The following is a 21,210-nucleotide window of genomic DNA, read 5'->3' as shown; positions in this document are numbered from 1 at the left end:
CTGGCTCAAGGTCAGTCTGGGAAGGAAACATATTAAATGTCCAGAGAAGTTCTGGACATGAACGTTAGTGGTTGGTCACAGACCCACTCTTGTCGGCCTGGAGCCAGCTGAGGGCAGAACCTGTGTGTGGGTGTGTGCAGGGGGATTGGGTGTGAGAGCAAATCGTCCACACATGGTGGGCAGATGTCTGCACCTGCCCTGCATCTGTTGGCCAACTCAGTCTAAGTCAGACGCCCCAGATACATGAGTAACATCTCCCTGCGCTTTTCCATCATCGCACACTTAGCACAGCTGTAATTAAATGATTATTTGCATCATTATTTGTTCACTGTTTTCCTCCAAGACTGTCTCTGTCTTAATGATCCTATATCCTTAGGACCCTGCCCTGCATGCTCATAAAAAGGCACTTCATAAATATTCAGTGACTGACAATGAATCAGTGAATGGAGAGTCTGTGAGTGTGAGTGTGTGGGTGTGTCTGGGTGTGGGTCTCTGATGTAGATATGTCAGCTGAAGTGCTTACCTGAACGGCTCTGTGGGTCTCAGCTTCGACATCACTGACTCCAAGAAACTTCCTTGACTCTCCCCCCTAACGCCTACCTATGCTGACAGCTTCCTGAGATGTTTGTTTCATCATCTGCCTTCCTCAATGGACTGTGAGCTACATGAGGGCAGGAATCCAGCCACCTTATTCATCCCTGTCTGCCCAGAGTCTAGCAGAGGTATGTAGATCCCAGTATCTGTTGAATATGTATGGTATGTATGTGCCTATTTGCATATATAAGTGCCTAGCATTCTTGTTTCTCTGCAGCATGTGTGAACAACCATGCCTTAACATCCAGCACATGTGTATGTGTGTGGGTTGTTGACACTGGACTCTGGAGCCCCATGCCCTCCCATTGTGGTTCCAAAAAAGCCTCTGCACATCCCTCTCTGGTCTCTTGCTTCAGTCCCCTGGGACCATGAAATCTAGCTCCTTTCCTTTTGAGTAAGCCCTGCCTGCTGGGACAGGAGAAGTACGTGTGCTGGGCCTGGCCCCCAGGCCTCTGCCAAAGGGAATGTTCTAGCCAGCACTGCCCAATAGGACTTGCTGCAATGATGGAAATGGTCTACAATCTCTGCTGTCCAATATGGTAGCCACTAACTACATGAAGCCAATGAACATTCAAAATAAGACTGTTGTGGGGGCCGGCCCAGTGGTGTAGCGCTTAAGTTTGTGTGCTCTGCTTTGGCAGCCCGGGGTTCACAGGTTCGGATCCCGGGCGCGCACCAATGCACTGTTTGTGCAGCCATGCTGTGGCGGCATCCCATATAAAGTGGAGGAAGATGGGCATGGATGTTAGCTCAGGGCCAGTTCTTCCTCAGCAAAAAGAGGAGGATTGGCATGGATGTTAGCTCAGGGCTAATATTCCTCACACACACAAAAAAGACTGTCGTGTCTAGCACATTGAATTTTAAATTTAATTTAACTAGTTTTAAATAGCCACATGTGGCTAGTGGCTTCCATACTGGAAAGCACAATAAGTCATGAAAAGGAAAATAGACCATGCTTTCTCCCTCCAGCACGCCATGATTAAACACACCCAGAGAAGGGCTGAATGTGCAGCCTACACAGTGTTTGTAGGTAGATGGGGGGGCCTGCCCCATTTGCGCATTCTAATAATTCTAGGCAAAAAAACAGAAGGTGCTTAGCCCCATCCACACTCAGACCCACACCTACTGGTCATTCTACTCAGGCCCAGGGGCAGTAGGGGATGGGTGGAGATGAATTCCTGCTTCAGATGAGCTGCCTGGCTTGGCAAAGCCAGCCCCTGGGCACTGTCTCCTGACCCCTGTTGTGGAAGTTCATGCATACACTGCTGGGCCCCACGCCTGCAAGCTCAGTTATAGTCTGGAGGGAAACAAGGCTCAGTGTCTGAGGGCGGCCCATATGCAGCCCCAAACTGCTAGAAGATCTATTCAGCCCCCGCAGGAAGCTGGTAGAGAAAACAATGGGTTCACTTAGCCATTGGGCTGAAGACAAAGAGAAAACCAGGTGAAGGGTTAAACTCCAGTCTAAGTCTTCATTTGCAGCCACTAATACTGCAGCATATTATAGTCTAATCTAACCTGATCCCAGTTTAATGCAAGATTCTCCTGACCCTGAGTGGAATACCAAAGAAAGCCTCAGTGGCTGTAATTTAAGCAGAGCCCTGCAGTGGTTTAGCTGAGGGACATGAAAGGCAAATTCCAGACGGTGTTATGAATTATTGCGCCTTATGAACCTTCCTACTCTCAACAGATGCCTGCTGCCATTTAAACAGCCACTAGATCAATTAGGAATGAAAGGCACAAATCGACTCTGTACAAGGGCACTAAATTACCAGGAACTAATAATCCGCAGCATCGTGCCAGGTGGTGGGGGTGCGGCCCCCGCCCCAACCCCGCGCAGGCGCCGGTCACTGCGAGTTCCTTTCCCACTGGTTGGAGGGAGGGTGGGCAGCTGCTGCATGGAGAGGGGATGGTCTGTGTGTGTGTGCACCTGGGTGAATGTAGGCTGTCAATGAGAGCAAGTGTGAGTGTTGTGTAAGTGTGCTGTCCCGTGCGTTTTTATTGTGTGCACACACGGTGTTGTATATATGCAGTACATATGCATATATGGGTTGTGTGTACGGAATTGGGGTACAGATTTTGTGTGCTGTGAATAGAGAGTGCATATGCCCTATATTGTATGCAGTATGTGTGCATGTGCTATGTGTTTTGTATGCGATTTGTGTGCGGGGATTGTGTGTTCTGTGTACACAGCATGAGTGGCATGTGGGGTGGGGAAGAGGGATCTGCCTGTGACTGAGTCTCCGAGCTATTAGCACTAGAATTGGGGTGGCGAGAGGAGGGTAGTCTCCTCTGCCACTGTCCTTGCTTCTGCAGGGAGGAAAGTGGTCAGAGAGAGCCTCTCTGAGGAGGTGATATTTAAGTTAAGCCTCCAATGATGAGGAGGCAGTCATGCAAAGATCTGAGGGAAGGGTGTTCAAAGCAGGAGAAAAAGCAAAGCACTTGAGATAGGAATGAGCTTGGCACATTTCTGGAACAAAATGCAGACGAGTGTGGCTGGATTGAGGTAGGCAGGAGGGGAATGGAGGGAGATGAAGTTGAAGAGGTAAGCGGGAGTCAGATCATAGGTCTCAGACAGGGCTGGGCTTTGGGGGGCTGGGGGTGAGGTGGGGTGGAGGCATTGTCACATACATTGGGAAACAATGTGCACCTTCTATGCAGAGCCATAGCATGGATCCCTTTTATAAACCTCTCATTTCCAGGAGTTAGATCTCTCCAGAATGGGTGTGTGTGTGTGCGTGCGCGCGCATGTGTGTGTGTCGGGGAGGCATATCTAGGGGTGTTTTCTGTGGCTTCTGCAATCTCCCAGAAGAAGGAAATATGCTTTCCATCCTCTACCTGAAATTAACCAAGGGCCCTTAGAGCACAGAACAGGTTCATGGCTGCCTCTCTCCAGCCCCTTCCCACCTGAGCTGCACTACCAGCTCCCAAATCCTCCCTTCTCACACCCCCCCTTCCCCTGGCTCCTGTCTCCAGTTCCACTCACCCCAATCCCTGTATCCCTGAGCCCAGGAGCTTGGACAGCATCTGATCTTACCCAGGGCTTTTCATATGAACCATCCAGAGTCATTGGGACTGCCTGTGGCTCCCAGGCTGTATCCGTCTGGATCCCTCGATAAACCCAGACTGCTACCTGCTACCTGCTACCTCAAGCGTAGGGATCGCTGAGATGCTCTGCACCCGCCCCCTGACAAACAGGTTCAGTTTCCCAATGACTTAGCTGGGTTCGTGACTGCAGTCATGTCATGGGCTTCTCTAAGGCTGTTCCCAGCCCATGTCCCAGCCCCTTCCCCAGCTGCCCAGCCTACACCTACTAAGGGTTGACCTATATTTCTATCTACCCTCCAACATCACCTTGTAAGACTGGGCATGAGGCTGGAAGCCACCCTCAAGGAGTCCTTTCCAGCAACTCCCACTGCAGGCTTGGGGCAGGTGGGGTGAATAGGATAGGGACCATGAGAGCTGGGCATCTTAGCACCTGGGACATGAATTGCCTTGTCTGAGCCAGGCATCAAATGGGAAGAAGGATTTCCAGTTAGGTTGGGATATTGGTTCTTCTATTCTTGGCCTTCCCTGAGCTTCAGTTTGTCCAACTAAAATGGGTTTAAGGTGTTCCTCTTCCCGCTGCCCAGATCTCTCCCATTGTGCATCAATACCCTTCAGAGGCTAGAAGTAGAAATGTTGAAACTTGGTCCCCAGTGCCCAGACAATGATGAACAAGATAAGAAAGATGGCCATTAAACTTTATTTCCAAGGAGCGAGGACATTTAACCTCCATGAGAGCTCACCTTCTCCCTCCCTGGTCTTTCTCTGCTCTTCTTCCCCTATGTCGCCTCCACCTGACCGCGCCCGCCACCCCAATCTCTCTTAAGCCGTTCAAAATTTGGAGGAAATAAATCTCACTGCACTAATTCAGTGAGAGTTTGAGCCTCGTCAGTGCAGAACAAATAAAAGGAGTGAACTGGCATGACATTTTACTGCAGAAGAGAGGTCGTTTCCAGCCACTAATAAAAAGGATTTGACACAGACTAATAAAGAGAAATGAATTTCTCTAATGGCCTAATTTAGCACATTCAGCACTGTGCCTCTGCCTGGGTGCTGGGAGGGCGGGAGCCTTTGCCGCCGTGAGCGCGGACAGACCCAGGAGCTGGGGAGAAATGTGTGGCTCCAGGAGAGGGGAAGGAGAGATGATCTCAAATAACATTTTATGATTATTTTTTTCTTTTTCTGAGTTTCTACCTCCACCCCCACCCTCATCACCTCTCCCCAGGAGCATCTGAACCAAAATCAAGCTCAAGATATGCAGTTCCTGTTAACGATCCAAAGAAATAAAGAGCCCCTCTCCACAGAATTGCAGTCTCGTGCTAGCTTAAGATGGTGATTAAACCGGATGTGTTGATTTCTACAGGGGTTTAAGCCATCGTTTGGTTTAATTACTTCTGACATTTCTGCCTTTGTGTTTTTTACACCACCCAAATTCGCTGGCCTGGAATGCCCAGTTTGGGGTCAGGATATTTGGGGCTGCCCCCGAGAGCAACTGATACACTCTGGCCCAGAACTGGGCAGGATTTCAGCTGAAGCCTTTTGCAGAAGTGAACATCACTCCCTCTCTAGCAGCAGAGAGACTGAGATCCCTCACTCAAGCCCCAGTTTTAAATCAGGGCAAAGCCCCAACCCCCTTCTAATGAGGCTTCTGGGAGCATCCTTGGGCGAGTGAGCTCAAGGATGGTAGGGAGAAATAGGAGGTAATAATAGGAGGGCTCAACACAGCCCATTTTATTTCTCCCTATCTCCAGACGGATATTCTTAAGGTAAATTGGCCCGATAGGCTTCCCTAACATTTCCAAAGCGCTCCTGGCACAGATCACAACTTCCTTGGTAATTCTTATATCTAACTTAAAGTTCCCCTATAAGGCTGAAGCTCATTTCCTTTTGTTAAGAGGACTCAAGAAAAGACAAGTGTACTCTTTTCTGCCTCCCTTCCTTCCTCTTTGGACAACCTGGGTGTATAAAAAATTTTTTTAAACATTTCTTCCTGCTTAAAGGACCAGAAACAGACAGGAAAAAGAAAGAATGCAAAAATATAGAGGTTTGGAGAGGCTAAGATGCAAAGAACAAGAGAGACAGAGAACAGACATGCAGACAGAACAGAGCACCACAGACTTTGAGGGGGGGCAAGGATGGTCACACACAGGGGGAGACATTAGTGTTGAGTGCTCTTTCTGGGTGATAAACCTTGTGATTCACAGTCATGCCACTCCGTCACTTCTGAGCCTCTCAGCCATCCCTTCCCTTGTGACCTTGGCCAGGACTGCAGACCTCAATTATGGGTCCAGCCAAGTATGTGGCAGCCTGCCTGGCTGTCCACCTCCTCTCCCTGTGACTGACCTTGGAGCCCCCAAGCCTGTCCTGGACCTCACCTCAAAGCCCAGACTCACCCAGCTGGGGGAGGTGGACAGAGGAGGCCCAGTGTCTGCACTCATCCCCTCCCTGGGCCCTGGCTGCTTCTTCCAATGGGGACAGGGGGTTAGAGCCTCCAGGCCCTTCCTAGCTGGGATGAGGATGGTTGGTCCAGGGTTGGAATGTATGATAGGAGAGCAAAATTTCTGGGTAGAGATTCTCAGTGATGAGCTAGTGGGACCAGAGGCCTGGTCGGGGTCAGACTGCTGCAGAAGACATTGGTCTGTTTGCTGGTGAGGTGGGGCGGAGAGGGGGAAGCAGCAACCAGGCTGGTTCTCTGATTTCCCAACCTAGTCTCTACTGACACACACAGTGGAGGTCTCAAGTTGCCAAAGGCCCACCACCCTGGAAACTCTGCCCAAGGGCCGGCATTTTGACGTTTGATTTCTAGTACTCCAGGTCAGAGGTCACTGGGATCACAGAATCAGAGACAATACCCAAGAGCTACCTTCCAGGATGACCCCCTGTCCCTTTCCTGGGCATCTACTCAGGGCCGGAAGGCCCATAACAAGTATTCATTCTGGGCACTATAGTGAAATTTCTCCTGCATGCTGATGAAATAAAGTCAACATCCTCAAATGAACACCCAAGGTGCTCACGGTGTGGCCTCAGCCTTCTTTTTGGTATTTCTCCTCGGTAGACTCCACAGAGAATGTGGTGGTTGGAGGGACAGCAGGTGGACCCTGGTCCCCTGTATCTTCACTACCCCCTTTACTAGCTCAGGCAAATCAGACTTCCTGTACTGCTGTTCCTTCCACATGAACTGTCTCTATGTCTCTACCTGTCCCTTCTAATAACCTTCCAAATCCAGCCAAAATGCCTTCCCTTCTACAAAGGCTCCCTGATGGGTCTCTCCAGCAAGAGAAACCATTGCTTCATCTGAGCCATCATGGGAAATGCTTTCACGTTTCTACCTTGACCTCACTCACCATTTGGGTGAGAAGCTGTGTGGTCTGAAACAAGCACAGACTTGGGAGTCAGACAGCTGTGTGGCTTTGGGGCAAGTTACTGAGTTTCTCTGAGCCTCAGTTTCCTCGTTTATAGAACAGGGATAACACTTCCTACCACACAGGTTATTGTAAGGATTAAATGAAGAAACATGTAGAGCGTCTGGCAGTTAGTAAGCTATCAATTAATGCTTGTTCCATTTCCCTGGAAGGGTGTGAGGGCACCTTTTTTATTCAGAGCAACATTGACACCATCCGCTCCAATACGTTTATATTCCCATCTCCACTGACTCATTTGGCAGGGAAAACAAGCCCACATGCCAATTCAAATAGAGGTGCAGAAAGAGGAGGAGGAGAGGCAACGTACAATTTATCTGAACTTAGAATCTCATTTTTTTAACCAAAAAAGCGCTGCCAGTAAGAATTTATTTTTATTTCCCTTATGACACTTATTAAATTCTACTAACTATAGTTGTTTGTGCAGACTGTCTTCCTTACTCCATGGTGAGCTCCTCTGGTCCATGATCTCATCTTATCTCTTTTTGAATTCCCAAGGGTCAAGCACAGTGCCTGGCACACAGCAGAGGATCAATAAATATTTGGTGAATGAATGAATGGGAACAAATGAATGAATGAAGTAAGCACTGATTATGGGAAGGAAGGTTCTGAGACACAGTCCTGAAGTTCTTTTGGGCTCAGAATCCATTCCTACTGCGGTACTCAGATCTGACATTGCCATCTGGCAGCTTCTAGCCGCAGTTGCTACAAAAGGACCTTCTTTGGGCTCTGCTGGGGTGTGGGGGGTGGGGGCTGGCAGGGTCCTAGAGGGAGGGGAGTGAGTGGGGAGGAAGTGCTCACCCAGCTTTCCACTTCTCCTCCCCTTGAAGGCACCAGATGGAGAGAGCAGAGTGGGGTGTGGGAGAACAAGCCAGCAGCTCCTGGTTGGATGTATTTTTACTTCAGGTGTGACGTTGAAACCATGCGGGTGTATTTTTAGTCCTGCCCAGTGGGCGGTGTGTTCGCCTGGGTTGCCTTGGAGAGGACTTCTTCTTGTTGCTAAATTAGAATTACATCTGCTAGGGTTCCTGGGCTCCAACCAGCTCCTCCCCCCCAGGTGGGTGGACAGGTCCATTCCTGGCAAGTTCTGGCCACAGTCTGCTCTGTCCCTGTCTCTTCACACTCACACACACACACACACACACATCTCCCTCCTTGTACATTTTTAAAAAAATAAATATGAAATCTTAACAAAGTGAACGTTAAGGCTAGTCTGCAAGGGCAAGAATACAAAGAACCTAAAACTTGAGACTGGGTAGGATCTCGTGTCCAGCTCCTTCATTTGAAGGAGAGGTAACTCAGGCGCAGAAAAGAGAAGTGTCTTTCCGGAGGTTAGGCAGCAAGTGAGAGGCAATCAGAACTTCTATGTAAGTCACCAGAGATTCAGCCAGTCCCCAGTGAGGAAGCTCTTTGGGGGCAGGGATGGTGTGGGAAGGGGCACTCTATCCATTTTGCCTGGTGACTGGCAGTGACTAAACACATATTCACACACATTTGGTGGCACTTCGTAAGTTACAAAGTGCTTCTCCGTGTGCTTATTGCATTTAAACACCCAATATTCTTATTATTCCCATTTTATTGATTAAATAATTGTATCAAGCCAATAAGTAACTGAGTTGAGACTTAAACCTGGGTATGCAATCTCCAAATTTTGTGCTCTTCTCTCTCTTCCATGTGCTACTTTTGAACCATTATTGGAATCACTTCATCCTCCTCCTTTTTTTCTCTCCTGTCCTTGAGTCATATGTGTTCTGAGGTCACAGAACTGAGCTGCCATATTTATCCTTCCAGCATCAAGACAGTTGCAGCACATGAGAATCTCTGTCTTATCAAATGAGTTTCCAAAAGAACCTTCTCTCATACTAATACTTCTGTGTGTTGGGAGAGAGCTTCAACGTTTTTATAAAGCTTTCATTTTCTCATTTGATGCCTACCCTGTGGGATAGGAAAACTTATCTAAAGAGGTTAAATGATTTGCCCAGTGGTAGAGTCAGAACTTAGGCTGCTTAGTCTTATGTTCTTTCCACTTGGCTACAAAATGGACCAGTTCTTGGGAAAATCTTAAAAGAAGGGCAAGACTGGCTTAGTCCAGCCCTGGTGAGAAACTCTTGGCCATGCGAGCCCTCAAAGCCCAGCTTGCTGGCTCTCCTCCCACTCCACTCCACCCCATTCACACTAGTGGGAGGTCCAATTGCTGATTGTCTTCCCTCTAGTAAGGAGGACAGATCTAGTTTGGTACTTGTCACAGTAACTACTCACAAATGTAGCCACCATTCATTGTGAGCCTTCTATGTGCTAAGCAATGTCAGCTGTTAGCATTGGTTATCTTCTTTAATCCTAACATAATCTTGTGAGGATAAAAGTCATTGGGATTCCAGGCTCCTGGATCTCTTATCAGTGTGCCTTGTCTCGGCGGGGTACCTGGACTATTCAGCTCTGCCTAGGCCAGGCCGTGAGCTGTGGAAGCAGCAGGACCCACCGCCTCTGAACATACCTGCTCCCTGGGCCAGGCAGCTGCAGCCTCTGTGCCTGCCAGCAGCATGTGCGGAGGCTGGGCTTGGGGGTGGGGGGGGCCTTCAGATGCTGGCAGGAAGGGCAGGGAACAGTGCCGGGGGAGAACTGAGCATGGTTTTACTGTCAGATTATGGCTCCACCAGGATCTCTCCCCTGACTATATTCAACAGCTGAGATGTTCTCTCTGATGCCAGTGAATCCAGCTGCTTCCAAAAGCAGGGAGTGTCTGCTAGAGCTCCCAGCCCCTAAAGCCCAGCCCAGAACGCAGCCTAAAACATCTGCTCCCAGCACCTAGTCCAGAAGCCCTGGCACGGAGCATCTGGTCCTGACTTTTCTGCTTGGAATGGCTGAACTTCTCCCATACCATTCTCAGGCCACCTCACTCAGCACGTTCCAGGAACGACCAAGCACGGTGCCAGGGAAGGCACAGGGTTAAGCCCCAGGGTCAACTTTCTGGAGCCAGCACACCCTTTGGTCACAAGGTGGAAGAGTTCCCTCAAAGACACTTCATTAGGAGGTGCCAGTTCCCAGAGTCCTGGCCAGGCAGCTGCTAAAGAGGACAGTCACCACAGGACCCAGCCCCTCTGTCCAGCCCTAAACCTAGGGGATGCCCCCTCCCCCATCTACCAGCCCAGCCCCAGGAAAGGCAGCTTGGTCATCCTTTCCCTCAGGATTCGCCTCCCTTGGGAGAAGCAGTACAACTTTCCCACACTGCACTGTGGGCCAGAGTCTTGCAGTCAATTCCACAAATACTTTTTTGAGCCCATACTATGTGCCAAGTTTATATTATAGCTGCTTTCTATGTCTTTCTCCCACTCCCTGGACCGATTCTTCTTTATTCAAAACCCCTCTTGGAACTTAACACAATACTTTACACATAGCAGAGCTCAATGAATGTTTAATTGAATTGCAGTGTGAAGACCACTCACTGGGAGCCCTCTCCGTCCTGCCTCTGGCTGCATCACCTCTCGGCATTCACCTTCCAGTCTGACCACCCCCAGCTTGCATTGCGCCAACATCTAAGAGCAGCGAAGACCTACAGAGTGCTCACCATACGCCAGATTGTTTACCAAGCACTTTATGTATGCATGATCTCGTTTAATCCTCATGACAATCTTGATGAGGAGATAGCACTATTTTTAGATGCTATTTTACAGATGAGGAAACAGGCCCAGAAAGGTTTAGTGCCCAGTGGTGGAGCCAGAATGTAAACACAGGCAATCTAAGTCTAAAGGTCATGTTCGTGACCCTGAATTCCACCTCCCTGAAGGCACCAGACCACTTCACATCCTGAACCGGCCAACACGACACTTGCTGGCGGCTCTGTTTAAAACCCTCACCCCATGCAGCAAACACTGATCTGTGTGTCAGGTATTATCATACATTATCTAATTTTAGTCCAGCTATTACTATTTTCTTTTTTAAAGTTGAGAAAACAGAGGCTCAGAGAGATTAACTTGCCCAAGGTGACAAAGCTAGCTATCACCAAGTCTATTTCTAGAGCTCATCCCGCTGCCCAGCACGGCACTCCACTGCATTTGCACCTCTAGCTACAGGACTATCAGGATCAAGCCCGGAACTTCAGTCACCTTTAGAAGGATGGTCTCAAGGGAGCCATCCGAACACTGCCCATCGCCTGGTCTGATCTTTCCCCGAATGAGTGTGGATTCTAGAGGAACCCAGTCTGAATGAGACAGTAACAAGTGTGATATAAACAGAGCTTTAGAAATGTATATTGCTTTTATGGAAGTACAACTGGACTTCAGCATAAGCTAGCTAAGGGCAGGTAGCACATAGGTAGAAGCTCTGAGTTTGTGGCTTATAGAGAGATGAGAGCGGTGTGAAGAACTAGCAATGCCACATGGAAAGGTCAAGATTCTGACAGCCGAGAAATTAAAGAGGAGGCAGAAGACTGGTTTGAGACAGGGTTTCTGGAGCTGCCAGGAAGGAGTTTGTTAATGGACAAACCAGGAAAGGCTTGGAATCAACTTGGAGAAGGTGGGGAGGTTGAGGTGAGGATGGGCTATGCTCAAGCAGATGGAAAGAGATCGATAGTGCTGGGTATGATCTAGGAAGGAGAAAATTCATTGCTTTGGGGTTAAGGTGAAAATTACAATTGCAACGCTTATAAAGCACTTATCTGTGCCAGGCACTGTTCTAAGCATTAATTCATTAGGCGAGAACATTTCAAATTTAGAACCCAGGAGTAGACCAGATAGGCCAGGGAGGACCAAGGAATGCAGAGTCATGGCTAAAGGTATGAATAAAACCATTCCAAAGAGTCAGTTATAAGATGGGCTGACCTGTTTAAAAACAGAGACTGTGCACCTATAACTTGACTACCTGTGCGGGGGTTGTACTTTAAGCTGGCGACAGCCAATTGTGTTCATCTCTTCCCAACTCAGTTCAGTGACATCACATTGGTAGCTTGAAATGGGCCACGGTAGGAGCATTTACACCACGGAAATCGGCAAATGCTACAGATCGAGGGTCTCCCCTCTCCTCGCCCCTGAGAGCCAGTTTGCTAGTACAGCAGCCAAGAACCATGGTGTATTTATGGGGTACTGCCTAGCCTATTTAATGAGTCCATTGAACAAGCACTGATTTAGTACAGACTTCGTCCAAGCTGCTGACTCTAAGGTATTGTGTAAGGCGCTGGGGATAAAGCAATGAATAAAGCAGACGCGGACCCTGCCCTCATGGAGTTAACGATCTGTGGGGGAAACAGAAATAATGTTAACACAATCAATTCAATTGTGAGTGATGCCACAAAGGGGAAATACAGGGTGCAGCTGCCATCTCACCCTCTCCACCTGATCCGCAGCTCAATTCTCGAGCATTTTTAATGGAGAAGCAAAGCACAGCAGCCTCCACGATTTTCTCACTGCTCGTGCCTCCAGCCCAGCATTTCCTATCAATAATAGGTAACTTCTTCAGTGCCTGGTGGGCCACTTCCTGGGTTCTCAGAGCAGTTTTCAGCCTTAGGGGTGAGAACCAATGCTTTAGCAGAGCAGTCTCAGCAAAGCCGACTCCTCCCCCACTCGCACCTGGCCAGGCCTAGCTCCCCGCCACTCTTCTGCTCCCCAGGACATCATGGTTTCCATGGGAACCCACTCACTTCAAAGGGGAACGAAGGAGACTGGAGGGGAGGAGGGAGAGTCAAGGCTAGATTAACCTCAACCTCTTGGCCCTGTCTCCGAGCTGCTGGCAACCTAACCCCCAGGTCCCGTACAGTACCTAACGCCGTCCAGTCCTCTGGCATGGACAGGTGGTGGGGAGTGGTCCAAGCTAAATTTCAACTTTTGGGGGGATAAACCCCAGGGCTGAAGTGGGGGCCGAGGAAGGAGAGAACTGAGCTGGATCCAAACCTAGGTCCCCACTCCATGGAGTCTCCTTCCTCAAACCCCCTCTCAGCATTGCTCCTGGGCCACAAACACAATTACCCATGATGTGCATCCAATAATGGGATCTGCTTGGATTAGACAGCAATCATTCATCTGAGCGGGAGCTCCGGCTGCCTTGCTGATTAGCCCAGATGATGCTCTGGTATGATCCAATTAAAGACAGACTCTGCCTCCCCTCGTTCCCCTACACACACCCTACACACACACACACACACAGTTTCCACATCAGAAGGAACCAATACATTTCATTAACACATCCTTATACACAAATAAAACCTCAGGGGTACGGGCAGGCTCCCTCCACTTACAGGCCCACCCCCTCCCTTTTGTCACACTGACCCTCTGCCACCCTGCAGGGGCCTGGTCAGGGAGGGGCCTCCCGCACTCTTACTTCATCTGTGGTTTAGGGAGGGGCTGTGGTGGGGGCTCCAAAAAGTCAGTGCCGGGTGCTAATCTGAATCGAAAGGCTCTTGTTACATTTATTGACATGAAATGCCGACCCCCTGATGTGCTTTGGAGCAGCCAGGCTGCCCCAGGCAGGCAAGTCTAATTAAAATTACCCGAACCTACAGGAGGCTGAGCTCCCTCCCTGGTCATCCCATAATGGCTGTAGAGAGGGCAGCTGGTACTAATAGGAGAGGTGTGGTTGTGGGAGACAACCTTGGGGCCCCTGGGGCAGGAGGCAGGGCAGGAAGGCCTACAGAGAAAAGAAGCCGGGCAATGGTGTTGATGTCAGCTCAGGCGTCCTGAGATGCCGGGCAGCCACGTTTGGCTGGGCAGTTGGTGGCATCCAACCTGGGATTCCTTCATGGTCAGATGGCTGCAGAGAGAATCTGGGCAAATGCCAAGGGCTGTGGGGTGGTTAGCCCAGTGGGAGAAGGTAAAGATCAGGTGTGAAGGTGAACAGCAAGAAGTGTTGAAGGAAGATATGAGCCTTCAGTCCTCAAGTGATGTCATGATGCACAGCTCCCTGGGGGAGGTGACCCACCTCCCCTGCACTTTGGCCTGGGTGGGATATGAGCCTGGGATCTTGGATCCCATGGAGCCCAGTGGTGGGAACAAGTGAACCCATCTGCTTTGTGCCAGACACAGGGCCAGGTGCTTAGATGGGTTGTCTCATGAATTCTTACCAAACCTGCTGATTAGGTTGTATTATGAAACTGAAGCTCAGAGAGACAAGTACACAGAGGAGGTGGGAGTCAAGCCTAGGTTGCCAGAAACTTTTTGTTACACCACTAATCTGAGGGTCTTTCTAGACTATGATCTGTGCTCACTACAGGTCCCTGCCCCTTAGGGGTCTGGGAAGGTGCCTAGGACCAGTTTGAATCACCTGGGATCTTGTTAAAGTACAGATCATGAACCCTTAGGTCTGAGTGGGGCCCAAGATTCTGCATTTCTAATCAGCTCCCGGGTGATGTGATGCTTCTAGTCCATGGGCCATACTTTGAGAAGCAGTGATCTAAATGGAGTCTGATGGCCGTACCCCCAAGTCATCAGACCATCAGGCATGGTACTCTCCTCTCCCTTCTTACACTCTCCACAAAAGCACACACCCAACCACACAGGTTAATTTACAGGTGCGTGTGCAGCCTCATCTCCCCACATCCAGCTGCTCTAGCCACTGGCTGTTCCTGGAACACCTCAGGCTCTCCTCTCCCTGGAAGGTCCTACTCCACCCCATCTCTCCTCCTGGTGAACTCTCTTACTAGCCTTTAAGATCCAACTCAAATATTGCCTCCTCTGTGAAGCCTTCTCCGTTAAAGCTCTGACTACACTGTGTTGGTCTCTTGTATGCATATCTGTCCGTTCCTGGAGAGACAGGGAAGAGACCATGCATTTACCTTTATAGGTTGACCCTCTTTCCCCTGGAGTCCAGCACAGTGCCTCCACATAGTAATAGTAAGGGTTCAGTGAAAGAGTGTGAAGGAAGCAGGGAAGGGAGGACAGGAGTGCCCTGACTCTCTGACAGGTGCTGTGACCAGATCCAGGAGTACTTTGCAGCCCAAGGCAGAGCTCTCTACCCGCAGGCAGTGGGGCCTGCCCTGTGCATTGGGCAGAGCGGGGCCCAGGCCCTGAGTTTCATCCTTCCATCAGGGCAAGGGAAGGACATTTGCCAGGATCTATGGATCAGGGCTGCCCACTGCTCTGGACTCCCAACTGTTGGCATTAGAGGCATTCAGCTCATCTGAGTAACTAAAAATAATGCCAATGATAGTGATAATAACAGCAATAATTACCACCATTACCATAAAGGCGCTGTCATTTGGAGAGTGTGAGGATCAGTCTTCTTCCTATTCATCTCCGGTTGACCATTCCACATGTACTGGCATTAGCACCTGTGGCAATGTATGCCCAGCCAGAGGGAAGCCATGCTTGCTGATCCCTGGGAACGTATGTGCTCACACAAGTGAATATGAGCAAGGTCCAACCTCAGTACTAAGAGCTGATTCAGGCATCTTTTCTTAGTGGTGTGGGCTCCCCATGGATAAATGATGACTAAAATCCCGCTGGAGCCTCGGTCAGGCCTGCTCTGAGATGACTGCATCTTCTCCCCAACCATGTGCACAAGACAGACAGGAATTTCCCTAAGCCCCTCCCCACCCTCTGTAAAGTTCAGGGCCCAGCCCTGGGTGCATGGGCTGACGCAGAGCAAGATGAGACAAGCTGCCTGCTCCCAGCAAACTCCCCATCTGGGGGAGGCTGCTAGAACCTACACAGTTGCACACAACACCTGTTGCTAAAAAACAGACTGTCATGAATCGAAATGTGGTCCAAGGACCAGTTGCATTAGACTCATCTGGAATGCTTTTTAAAAGTTCATATTCTTCTGCCTATAGCTTGACCTACTGATTCAGCATTTCTGAGCATGGAGTCCAGAAATATGTGTCTTAATAAGGTCTCCCAATGACTTGGGGGCATAGTAAAGTGTGTGTAGTACCAAGGCCTGGATGGTGCAATCAGATGTCCAGTGCTCTGGTGGGCTTGTTGGAGTGAAGGCAACAATGGGGGACAGGCAGAGAGAGAGAGTCCCTAGGCAGCTGCCTGTTTGTGAGCTGAGGGTTTCTGATGCTCGTTAGGGCTCATCTCCCCAGAGGCATGAGGAAACGGTTCTCCTGGCAGATACTGCCCAGGCCCTCATATCCCTCACTAGACAATTCCGGGAAGCTCGAGTCAATCCACAGTGGCCAGCTGAGAGATCTCTGGATTGATTTGAGAGAGAAAGCGGTGAAGAGAGCAGCTGCTGGCCATTGTCTTCAATGAGCCCACCCACCAGCCTGCATTCTCATCTCTCAGGGCTGAGCTGGGCCTGAGGCCGGTTGGGGGTTTCTGAACATGGCTGAAGTGTTTCCTACCTGTACACAGCTCGCTTGTCAGCCTCCAGCTGGGCCTGGGGGTCAATGGGGGCACTGGGCACAGGCGTGTTGGCAGCAGCCGAGGGTGCCGAGATGTGGACAGCCTGGGCCTTGGAGGGTGCCTGAGCAGTTGCCGTCATCTGCAAAGGGAAGAAAGAGGAGGCAGCAGGTTAATGCAGCCAGGACAGCTGGTTCCCCACCTGGAGTGGTGAGGTCTACCTTGGCCTGTTGTGTGTGTGTGGATAAGAGAATTGTGAGTGTATAATGAGCGTCCATTTGTATGTTTGCTACAGTGGGAAGAAAGCAGGCCTTTCTTCAAGTAAGAAAGTTCTAGAGAACAATTTAGGACCATCAAAAACAAAGTGGTGCACCAGCAGACAATGCAAATTAAGGTGGTGACCTCTGCCCAGAAGCAGAAAAAAACAAAAGACGAACCCTTTAAATTGTGCATATCAGTCATTTAGGCTGTACTGGGCAGTAATAAGTTTGATTTGATGACTTTGAAGAACAGAAAAAAATAAATAGCAGGGCCGGCCCCGTGGCTTAGCGGTTAAGTGCACGCGCTCCGCTGCTGGCGGCCAGGGTTCAGATCCCGGGCGCGCACCAACGCACTGCTTCTCCGGCCATGCTGAGGCCGCGTCCCACATACAGCAGCTAGAAGGCTGTGCAACTATGACGTACAACTATCTACTGGGGCTTTGGGGGGAAAAAATAAATTAATTAATTAATTAAAAGAAAAAAAATAGCTAAATTAGTTCTCATTTGGACAGAGGTTTATTCCATTTAAAATGAACCAGAGGTAACTATTTTAAAGGCTTTGATTGATAACTGAACGGTTCTTCAAATTTGGTTTACCCGGGCACTTGAAGATAAGTTTTAGTGGACAATGGACAGATTTCTGTTCTCAGCCATAACAAATGTCCAGGGTGGCGGTTTTCATCCTATGATACATGTTTTTGAAGGTACCCCGAGGGCCCCAATTTTGTGCCAATCAGAGTAACTCTTTTCAATATTATATATTGGACTTTCTGTATAAGATTTCATTTAAAGAAATTATTAAATGTCTTTAAACTTTTTGATAACCATCATTCCAGAATTTAATGCTGTTATATTTTCTGTGGTCAAATGGATCCCTAAAACGTCATGAATGGTGGCATGTCCCCCTGTTCTCTTCCACCAGCCTGTCCATAGCACCAGGATAGCTCTTCCTACCTGTGTTGTTGGGCTTGATGTACTTGTCTGCCTCCTGCATGAAAGCCATATTCACACCTTCATCCCCAGCACCCAATTGACACAGAGTAGATGCTTAGTATTTGTTGAGAAAACGAGTGAATAAATGAATGAATACACCTCGAAAGAATCAGATATTTTACAGCTGGAAAATTCATCCATGCTCTAGGTCTCTGCTTTCTAGAAGAAAAAGTATTGTATTTCCATGAACACAAGCACATTCTTGCTGGTGCTGATATCCCCAAGAGATTTGCTGTCTCATTTTCTTCATTCAGATCTCTGCTCAGATGCCACATCTTCAGTGTAAAATAGAACCCCTCTGCCCCTTGTGATCACCTCCTTTGCTTTATTTCATAGCCCTTACCATGACCATATACTGTATACCTACTTGCTTAGTTATTTTCTCTCCCACTCCCAACTAAAATTTAAGCTCCAAGACAGCTTGATTTGTATCATATTCCTAGGGTCCAGAATAGCCTGGCACTAGTAGATGCTCAATAAGTATTTGTTGAATCAAAGAATTAATGAATGATGGATGGTGAACGAGATTGAGACTATAAAAGAAATAATATCTGCTTTACTATACTGTATCCCCATCATTTTTTGTTAGGAAGAAATATCCTTGTCACTATTGGCTGAGCTGGGGCAACTTTCCCAAACTCAGTGTATATGAGGCTAGGCATAGCATCACTGTACCTTGAAGTCAGCAGACAATTGCTTGAATCCTATTGTTTCCCACTACCTATTAGCTTTTGACCTTGGACAAATCTCTTAACTTTCCTAAGCTCCTATTTTCTCAACAGTAAACAAATTGTTTTACGCCTTTTAGGAGTCATGTGTATTAACGAGGTGCTATAAGGAAGAGACGGTCTACTGGTTAAGATTTAGGGTTCTCACCCCTGCGGCCTGGGTTCACATCTCAGTCAGGGAACCACACCACCCATCTGTTGTCATATTGTGTTGGCTGCACGTTGCTGTGATGCTGAAAGCTACGCCACCAGGATTTCAAATACCAGCAGGGTCACCCATGGTAGACAGGTTTCAGCAGAGCTTCCAGACTAGAAAGAAGGACCTGGCCACCCACTTCTGAAAAAAATGGCCATGAAAACCATGTGAATAGCACTGGAGCATTATCGGATATAGCACCAGAAGGCGAGAGGATGGCACAAAAAGACGGAGCAGGATTCAGCTCTACTCTACACAGAGTCCCCAGGAGTCAGCATTGCCTGGATGGCACTAACAATAAATAAGGAAGAAAGTAGAAACACATGTTGTTCCAATTTTCAAAACAGAGGAAGAAGATGGAATCAGGGAAACTAAATATGTACTGCTAATCTTCACATTGATCTGGGCCAGTTTCTTTCATTTACTAATGCAACTGATCATTTCTTCAAATACTTCTCCAGTTCCTGCTGTGTCCTAGGCACTGTGCCAGGCACTGGGGTCACAAGGACAAGTTTCTGGCTTTAACATGATTACTAAACTGGCAGATCAGGAAAATATGGTAGACATGGATGGTGTGAGTGACCTCAGCAAGGTACCTCCCATGATATTCTTGTGGGAAACATGGAGAGATGTGGCCCCGGGGACAATTGCATGGATTAGTAAGATACAGCCAAAGGATGACAATTAAAGGAGAGATGTCAGCTTGAGGGAGGCTCTAGGAGAGTGCCACATGCCTTCCCTTAGCTGTCTGCCTCAATATTTTTTATCAGTGATTTAGAGGGTGTCTGAAGAAATGCTCAACAAATTTATGGGTGACATGAAACTTGGATCCAAAAGATCTTTATAGATTTTGGCAACAGGCTAAGTCTAATAAGATTAATTTTCATCTAATAAGTCGGCATTTAACACTTCTAACACTTGAGCCAAAAAAAAAAAAATAATAAGTGCAGAACAGGGTAGACATGGTTTAGCAGTAGTGTTTTAGTTGATAGCAGACTCAATATGTCCAAAGTGTAATGTGTCTGTCAAAAAGCCAAACAAACAAAAATAATCTAAACTAATGCTCTCTGAGTCTGTGTTAACAGAAGCCTAGCTCACACAAAGCTCCTAGTCCCATCCACTCCACTGAAACAGGTGCAGGAAAGTGCATGTAGAGGAGAGTGGACCAGCCTGGGGAAGGGATTCTGCACTACGTCGTATAAGGAATATTTGAATCTGGAATGTATAAGAAAGACTTGGAGGATGGGGGAGATGGAGAGACAAGAGAGTCCTCTTTGAATATCTGAACAAGGGATCGGATTATATCAGTTCTGTTCTGTGTGGCCCAAAGGGTCAAATGACAAACAATGCATTAAATCTATATAACATGGAGACAGATCTGGCTCAACCCAAATAAGTTTCCAAGACACTGAGCTCTCCAAGGCTGGAATGAGCTGCCTCCAGGAGGTGGTGAGTTTCCATTATTGCAGAGACCAAGCAGAGACTGATTCATCAGGCCCCTGGGGAGGGGATGGACGTTCCCTAGCTGGGTAGCTGGCTTAGGCGACATCTGAAGTCCCTGCCGCTGTGAGTGCGTCCGAGTGCTTTAATAATCACTGCCCACTGCACAGGGTTGGCGTGAGGCTCAGATTAGATGATGTATAGTATGTAAAAGTGCTTTGGAAACTCTAAAGTGCTTCCCAGATGGAGGGGTGGTTGTTGTCATTAAACATGAGATTTCCAGAATGTGCTTCTTTCATAAAGCAAGGCACAGCTACGTCTGCACAGCTCGTTTGAGGGTGAAATATAGGGTAGGCGGCTGTCCTCTGCTCTGCTCACTAAGGGTGAATTTCCTATGTCTTTGAAGGAATCCACAAGGGGCTTCCATGAAGATGAGCTTCTGGGGAGAGAGTGGGTTGAGGGGAGATGATCCTTTTCCTCTCACCTCCTCTTCCTAGGCAGAACTTTGGGGAAAGGTGGGGGGAAAGCCTTGCTGGGTTACAGAGGAAAGCACAGAATGAAAATGTAAATCAAAAGTGGTCACTTGCCAGCATCCCAAGAGGCCCCAGCTGAGAGGCTGTTACTGGGGCTCAGGGGGGTGGATGGGGAGGAAGAGAGAGCAGAGTGGTCTGAGGAGGACAATGATTCAAATTTATTTAGCTCCTGGGGGCCAATTCAGCAAACTCTGCATTTCCTCCAGGTTTGGAGAATGAGTATTTATCTCCAAATAGATTTCTTTTTCTAGCCAGAGACCTCCATTTCCCAAGAACTGGCACTCAAAAGGAGAGGCCCTGCTGCAGGGTCTGGGGGAAAGGGTGATAGAGGTGACGTGTGGTGAGGTTTTGCGTGGAGGTTACTGGGCAGCACAGCCTAAAGAACAGGAGCAGGGGGAGAGGCTGGGTGGACCAGAGGCAGGGCATGACCATTAAATGACACATTGGAGCTCCCTTGTTCCGGGCTGTGAAAGCCAACTTACATTTTCAGGAATTTTGCAAGCTGATTGACTTCACATTGGTAGCTTGAAATTGGCCATGGTGGGAGCACTGGCATCATGGAAATTGTCAAATGCTGCATAGGAGGGCCTCTTCCCAACCCGCACCCAGAGAACTGGTTGTTAAATATTTACCAGCACACCACTAAGGTCAGGGTTTCTCTCCAAATAACTTTCTCCTATTCTCTTCCATCTGGCATGTGAAGAAACTCACCTTACACACTCCATGGGGTCATCTG

The 21,210-nt window shown here is 48.5% G+C and overlaps 1 protein-coding gene across 4 annotated transcripts in view; it reads right to left on the bottom strand.

Annotated features, from left to right (window-relative positions):
* Positions 1-21,210, bottom strand: part of PKNOX2 (PBX/knotted 1 homeobox 2) — a 186,457-nt gene that overhangs the window by 45,576 nt on the left and 119,671 nt on the right. For all 4 annotated transcript variants that reach the window (XM_087433884.1, XM_087433886.1, XM_004438429.2 and 1 more), the window contains one exon: positions 16,327-16,466. In XM_087433884.1, the coding sequence (XP_087290010.1) occupies positions 16,327-16,466 (140 nt within the window). The remainder of the gene's footprint in view (positions 1-16,326; positions 16,467-21,210) is intronic.

This window comes from Ceratotherium simum, chromosome 7 (genome assembly GCF_057802395.1).
Source record: "Ceratotherium simum simum isolate JZ-2026a chromosome 7, ASM5780239v1, whole genome shotgun sequence".
Classification (NCBI taxonomy): domain Eukaryota; kingdom Metazoa; phylum Chordata; class Mammalia; order Perissodactyla; family Rhinocerotidae; genus Ceratotherium; species Ceratotherium simum.
The sequence above is the reverse complement of the archived record's forward strand: the minus strand, read 5'-3'. Positions and strand labels throughout refer to the sequence as shown.